The 7,685-nt window shown below is 42.4% G+C and overlaps 1 protein-coding gene across 1 annotated transcript; it reads left to right on the top strand.

Annotated features, from left to right (window-relative positions):
* Positions 1–2,753: 2,753 nt before the first annotated feature.
* Positions 2,754–3,686, top strand: LOC142108529 (olfactory receptor 12D1-like). The gene has a single exon (XM_075192256.1). The coding sequence runs from the start codon at positions 2,754–2,756 to the stop codon at positions 3,684–3,686; it is 933 nt and encodes a 310-aa protein (XP_075048357.1).
* The last annotated feature ends 3,999 nt before the right edge of the window (positions 3,687–7,685 follow it).

The raw sequence follows: 7,685 nt of genomic DNA, 5'->3' as shown, positions 1-7,685 counted from the left end.
AGAATGGTTGACAAGAAGGAAAAAGTTCAAAAATATGAGTGTCATAATTGTAGGTCCATCAACAAGACAGGCAACATGTTGGATGACAAATTTATGGCAAAAAAAGCAATTAGATACAGATATTACTTCAGAGAAGCTTACATAACATACTCAATGTATTTGGACCCAAGGTTTAATATTGTGAAAAGCTTTTCATATGGGCAGCTATCCAGGTAGGATTTTAAAGGTAAACATCACAACTAAATGTACCTTGGAATGATATTGCAATGTGCCTTTGTAATATGTCTACATAACTATCAAACTTAAGACATTACTATTTCCAATTTAAACTACTATATACATGACATGTATTTTAAAGAATAAAAATACCTAATAGCCATGCGTCACCATTCGGCCTTGCACCACCTTGCCTCTGTTGCAATCTTTGCAACATCCCTGATTGCCGGGAAGGCAAAGGAGTCATGTGTACTCCCTGGTCACATAGCTACCAGGTCACGAATCTGGAGAGAGTCGTCACATATAGCTTGGACATTTATTGAATGGAAATGCTTGCAATTCAAAAAATTTGCAGCATTCCTACCGGAGGGGACCAAGGCTACATGAGTCCCATCGACTGCCCCTATGACGTGCGGGAAATCGGCTATGTTGGAAAACTGCCGTTTTATCTGCACAAGGGACTCCTCATCGCGTGGCAGATGTGTGAATTGCCTGAGCCGCGACACAAACGCTCCCAGGACAACCTTCAGCACACAACTGAAGGACTTCTGGGACATCCCTGAAGCGGCTCCCACAGTGGTCTGAAAAGACCCTGTGGCGCAAAAGTGCAATACCGCCAACAGTTTGGTCAATGGCGGTATTGCTGTTGGGCTGTTGCGCTTTGGCTCCAGGTCAATCTGCACAATGCGCAGGGTGTCCAGGATGACACGAGGCGGGAGCCGATAATGACACACCACCTCAGCATCAGATATCTCAAAGAGGCTGACACGTGGCCTGAAGACACGCTCCCTGGGTCGGTGACAATGGACTAGTTGCTGATTTCGGAGGCGACGACGCTGGTTGCCCTCCTGTGCTGCCACATGTGCCTCGGCCATTTCTAAGAAACACTATATTTGAAAGAGAAGGATGTAAAAAAAAACATATAGTTTTGGAAATGTTACTCCTTTTTGCACAGGAAACATTTACAATATACTTACACCAACAAGTGGATTGGCCAAACTCATAATGGGGCCAAAAAAACCAAAACATACATAGTTGCAGGGGGTGAATAAGAAGTTAGTCCATCTCCTTCTATGCTATGTCAGGTTGCAGACCTAGGCCCATGTTACTTACCTAAAAATGAAGCAGGGTTATCCTGTGCTGTTGTACACAAATGTCAATGGCAAACTAAAAAAGAAAAACGAAATTAAACAAAAGATAGAAAAAAATTAAAAAGTAGTGAACAGCCCCAAACAAGGAAACTATAATCTGAAACTATTATCGGAAACAAAGTATAACACCCAAAATAACACATATGTCCGAGGGAAAGCCCCCCCAAAACAATAAAATGTGAAAATAAATCAACCATAGAAACCGTAGTAGTATCTTAAAATATATCATGCAAACATACCAGTAAATGAGTCAGCAGTGAACAGGGCACATGATCTACTCTTAGCTTTATAGGAGTGGTTAATTTGCTAAGAGCATGCAGGTGAGAGTCAGCATACGTCATGATCACATGGCGATCCTGAGGGCAATTTCTGTGTGGTAATGGTTCAGCAATGATGGATAAACTAGACCCCGGGCAGGTGCATAGAATACGCCACCGCACACGCGATTGCCTGCATTCGCACAGGTCTGACTTTGACGTGGTTAGTCGGTAACGCCCCCATTGTGAATTGACTACGTCACCACGCCCCAGAACCACCCTGTTCATGCCCAAAAGTAGTAGTTAGTCGCAAATGGCTTTTGCGTTCGCACCCATACACCTTTCGCGTTCAGGAAAGTGTGTGAGCTCAGCTACCGAGCATGCGCAAAACACTTTTGCGTACGGAACGCGCTGAAAAGGGACATACGTCCCTTAATGACTCAGGTCCTAAGAGTTTTCTCTGTTAAAATTGGAAACAAATTAATGGCACTTGCAGGCAGCTATGAAGACTGTGTGAGTGAAATAGATAATGTTGTAGAAAATTAGCTTACATGCAAAAAATGTAACATTGACGATGTGTCACCGAAACTAAAATTGAATAATATTGTACCTGTCATCTAGTAGCCACCGAACTACCTAATGGACATTGTTTTATTATTTATTGCTTACTCCATTTAACATAACTGTCTGCAAGTGAGAAGTCAGCATTATATATATGCAAAATCCATTAATTTATTTTAAATGGATTTTAGATTGTTTGTTGACTGTAAAACATGCTGCCAGAGACATCTGCCTCATTTTCACATTTTACCACATTATACGCATATTTCTCTAGGAGCAATTGAAATTGTGAAACCCTTTGGATTCAACTACATTATAGTTCTAGGACATAAAGAGAAGCTGTTGACAAGTTGCACCATCCTGGGTAACTATGGTCCTCAGCACTTCACCACCACAAAGCTAATTGACGGGAGAATTTAATTCATAAAAATTCTCTTTCCCCATTAGTTTGCTATATTTGGCGTTACTCTGTCTTTAACAACGTAACAATAGATTTTGTCAACAAATAATTTGAGAAATAATAATGTTTTTTGCTTTCATTGTTATTTCACTGCATCCCTGGAATGTAATGGGCTTAGAAAATTACACATGTGTCCCAGAGTTTGTCTTGCTGGGCTTGACAGACCATGCAAAGCTTCAAGTGACCTTTTTTGTGTTTTTCTTGATGCTTTATATAATCAACTTATTAGGTAATTTCTCAATTATGGTCATAACCATTATGGATCCCAACCTACACAACCCAATGTATTTCTTTTTGTGGAATTTGTCATTTCTTGACATCTGCTTTTCTTCTGTGACTGTTCCAAAGATGCTCATTGATCTCATGGCCCCAGAAAAGACCATTTCTTTCACTGGCTGTATCTTACAAATACATTTCTTCCATTTCCTGGGTAGCACAGAAGCTATGCTCCTTACAGCAATGTCATACGACAGATATGTGGCTATAGGGAATCCATTGCGCTATATCAACATTATGAATAGTAGAGCTTGTCGTTATTTGGCATTAAGTTCATGGATGACTGGTTATTTCCACTCTCTGTTACAAACAGTGATGACTGCAAAGCTTCCGTTTTGTGGGCCAAACTTGGTGAAGCATTTTTTTTGTGATATTAAACCAGTGCTTAAGTTGGCTTGTACTGACACTTCTCTAAATTTAAAACTTCTTACAAGGGTCACAGGAACAATAGCCACAACAACTTTACTATTAACTCTTCTTTCTTATATATCAATCAGCAAATATCTCCTAAAGATAAAGACAGCAGACGGCCGAAAACGTGCATTCTCCACATGTAGTGCTCATCTTACAGTTGTCTTTCTCCTATATGGAACAGCTATTTTTACCTACTCGCGACCACCCACACAAGATTCTTTAGATGAAGATCGTGCTGCTGCCGTTCTGTTTACTGTCATAACTCCAGCATTAAACCCAATTATGTATACACTGAGGAACAAAGATATGAAGAAATTGATAAAGAAATTTGTGAAGCATTTCATACAATAAATAGCAAGTTTTATAAGTTGACCACATTGATTATATATTTAAGTGACAAATAATAATTTCAGTGTTGCTAAAAGCCTGTTTTTTCCCCCTGGTTATTTTTAACATTTGGTAAGGATAAAAAAAATATAACAGTCCAAATTGGACACCCTTCATAAATTTCAATTGGGGTGATCCAAAGAAAGACAAAACAAAACCCCCATGCAACTGTTATAAAATTAGCCTAATAGGGGGGAGAAACTTCACCATAAATGGTAATTTGATAAACTCCCTGCACCAATCACAATCATAATACCCTCTTAATCATAGCATAATAGTCTTTTGCTTTTTTTTATCATCAATCGTTTTTATTAAGATTTTTTAAGTAAATGGGGGGTACAGAAAAAAAAAAGGGAGGGGGAAGGGGGGGGGGTGGAGTTCGAACACACCAATACAGCATTTGCAAGTTACAGACAGTGTACAATATATAGTATTCAGTCTACTGTGGAACTTTAAACTAACTCACCGGACCTGGCCTAGGTCTTGGAAGACCCAATTTAAACACTCAATCAGGGCGCAACTATTGACAAAGAACCACCATCAGCAGGGGGAGGTGAAGAAGGATTATTTACTGGAGCCCCACCCCGTCAGTCACGTAGACATGTCATTCAAACCATTTCATCAAAGGGGAAGATGGTCTCATTGAATAAGGGACATCTAGTGTTTCCATTTCAAACGCATAGTGGACTTTGGTTATTACCTTTGACAGAGATGGGGGGAGCAGTGCTCTCCATGCCTGGGCTATGGCGGCTCTGGCGGCAATAAGTATATGATTAAACACATAACAGGCCTGTCTCGGGACATGAGACGGATATACTTGGAGAAGGGCAATCTCGGGGGTCTGAGGAAGATCTAATCTGGTCACTCTCTTAGCTAAGTCAAATACCTGAGCCCAGAAAGAGCGCAAAACCGGGCATGTCCAAAAGATATGAAGCAAATCCCCGACCAATGAGCATTGTCTCCAGCACAGCTTAGACTGGGAGGGACACATTTTATGAATTCTAGAGGGGGTCAGGTAAAGTCTATTAACTAGCTTGATGAACATTTCAGTGTGGTTTAAACATTTGGACATGCGAAAAGCATTTACATAGACTGCCTGCCACTGGTCCTCTGTGAGGGTTATCTGGAGATCTGATTCCCACTGGAGTTGATTAGAACTCTTGGCTATTGGCTCCGGGGAGGTGACTCCGTACCAAAAGGTGATCCCAGCTCTACTGTTTCCTTTCGTAAGTTTCGAGAGGAGTGGGGCTGGGAGGGCCTGTAGGGTCAGATTATATCTCGAGAGGGAGGTTATCCAATGCCTGATTTGTAGATATTTGTAAAAATCTCTCGCAGGTATATGGAATTGGTGTTGAATTTGCTTGAATGACATCAACCCCTGGTCATCAAATAATGATCCTAGGACTACCATGCCATTCGCTATCCACAGGGACAGATTTACATCCGGGATCAATTTAGCCAAAGCTCTCAATGACAGGTTCTTAGTGGGAAGAGATATGGTAGGTGAGTTCTCAATCAACTTATCCCAGGCCCTCAACGAGTCACTGGCTAGCCGAGACAGGGACCCACAAGGAGGGCGCCACCATCTAGGCAGCCAGAGTAGATCCTGCAAGGGGAAATGGGGATTGCAAGCCCTTTCCAAATCTACCCATGGCTTTGTATTGGGGGGGAGAGACCAGTCTCTAAGCTGGGCCAGAAGGCAAGCCATATGGTATCTAGCCAGGTCTGGGAGAGCAAGACCGCCTCTTTGTCTAGTTAAAGACATACGAACACTAGCTATTCGTGGAGGTTTGTTCTTCCAAATGTATGAGCACATGATAGAGTGTAACTTGTCCAGTATAGGTTTTGGTAAGTGCAATGGTAACGTACGGAATGTATATACATTAGCTTCGGAAAAATCATCATCTTAAAGGCCGCCAGCCTACCTAGCCAGGAGACCTCGCAGCACATCCATGACTTAGTCAAGGTAAGTATTAGGGGAAACAGAGACACAAAGTTAAGGTCTACAAGGTTGTTTATCGAGGGAGTAATCTGAATACCCAAATAATGGAGCGCCTCAGACTTCCAAGAGTACGGGAAGAGAGCCCTAAGACTCGACACTTTAGATGGCAGAAGATTGATAGGTAACGCATCATATTTAGTGGTATTCAATTTATAGTAAGATGCCCCACTAAATTTATCAAGTATAACATGGACGGGCGGCAGTGAGGTCTCCGGGTCAGTTACAAATAGTAAGATGTCATCTGCAAAAAGACACAGCTTGTGGACCGTCTGGTTGACTGTAACCCCAGGAAAGGACTTGGCCTGTCTAATAGCTTGGGCTAGAGGCTCTATTGCTAAAATGAAAATTAGGGGCGAAAGGGGGCACCCTTGTCTGGTGCCATTTGAAATCTTAAAATGATCAGAGAGAAAACCATTACTGAGTACTCTAGCCGTCACTATAAAGGGCCATGATCCCGTTCAAAAATCTATCTTTCAGCCCAAAGCGGAGAAGGACCTGCTGCATAAACCCCCAGTGCAACCTATCGAAGGCCTTTTCTGCATCGAGAGAGAGAATTACTAGCTCAAGGTGGGACCCATCTATACTTTCAATGATGTTAAGGACTCGTCTTGTATTGTCAGAGGCCTGACGTCCACTGACAAACCCCACCTGATCAGGGTGTATGAGCTGTGGGAAGGTTTTGTTATCTATTAGCTATGAGTTTGGCGTAAATTTTAATATCAGTATTCAACAGGGCAATGGGCCTGTAATTAGAGCAACATGCGGGGTCCTTCCCCGTCTTCGGGATTGTTATCAGCTGAGACTCGAGCATTTCTTTAGGAAAGAGTCCCTGTTCAGTACCGGTATTATACACTTGCACAAGAATAGGGGCCAAGTCAGACTTGAAAGCACTATAGAAATTATTAGTATAGCCGTCTGGGCCTGGGGCTTTATCTTTCGGTAATTTTTTAATAACCTCTTCAATTTCAGGCTGTGTCCACGGGGTATCTAAGGCCATGGCTGTTTCAGGATCAAGACTGGGAAGATTGAGGCCCTCTAGGAAGGAGTCTATGGCTTTGCTATTTGGCTGGATCGTTGTGGGATCTTCCTTCAGATTGTATAGGGTAGCATAGAACTTAGCGAATGTATTAGCTATGTCTTTGGGATTAGAGACTTTTCGATCACCTGCTTCCAGCAGATATTTTATTCTGTTCCTAGCTTGACGGCCTCTTAGTTTACGCGCTAACATCCTCCCTGCTCTATTCCCGGCCACGTAGAATTTTTGCTGCAACCTATTTAAGGCTGCTTGGGTCCTAGCCATAAGTAGATTCTGTAGTTGGGCTCTTACCTGAGTAAGTTCCTTTTTAAACTCTGTAGATGGGCGGACCTTATTTTGAGTCTCAAGTTCTTGATGTTTAGCTTCTAACACCTTCTGACAGTGTGCGTTTGCTCTCTTTAATCTAGCCCCGGTCTGGATGGCGACCCCCCTCACTACGGCCTTTAGAGAACACCAAAAGTTAAAAATATTAGTCTCTTCTGGATTATTGGTTTGGCAGAATAAGGAAATAGAGTCCTTTAAAGCCAGTTTCGCCTCTAGCAGGGAAAGCAAGTAAGCTGGGAAGCGCCATGGTCTGGGAGGTATATGAGGGCGTGACTGACGCCAGGACCAGAGTAACGGAGCATTGTCCGACCACGCCAAAGGCAAAATCTCCAAGCGGATAGACCTTTGTAACGTCCACTTATCGATTAGTATAAGATCTATACGCGAGTACGAATTATGGACATGGGAGAAATATGTATAATCTCTCCCCTCTGGCTCCGAGACCCTCCACACGTCATATACAAAAGTGGAAGCTGCTCAAATCAATTTATAGGCCATAAGAGGTGCTTGAAAGGGTGGGGTTATCCTGCAAGGAACATACACACAACATTTTTTCCCCCAGCACACTGCTATAGCCAGCAACAGATCTGCCATTTCTACT

Source organism: Mixophyes fleayi, chromosome 12, assembly GCF_038048845.1.
Source record: "Mixophyes fleayi isolate aMixFle1 chromosome 12, aMixFle1.hap1, whole genome shotgun sequence".
Taxonomy (NCBI): Eukaryota; Metazoa; Chordata; class Amphibia; order Anura; family Limnodynastidae; genus Mixophyes; species Mixophyes fleayi.
Note: the sequence above shows the minus strand (reverse complement) of the source record. Positions and strands in the feature narration are given on the sequence as shown.

What these genes read in the sequence shown, in the direction of transcription:
- LOC142108529 (XM_075192256.1), top strand. Translation starts at nt 2,754, where the DNA reads ATGGGCTTAGAAAATTACACATGTGTCCCAGAGTTTGTCTTGCTGGGC.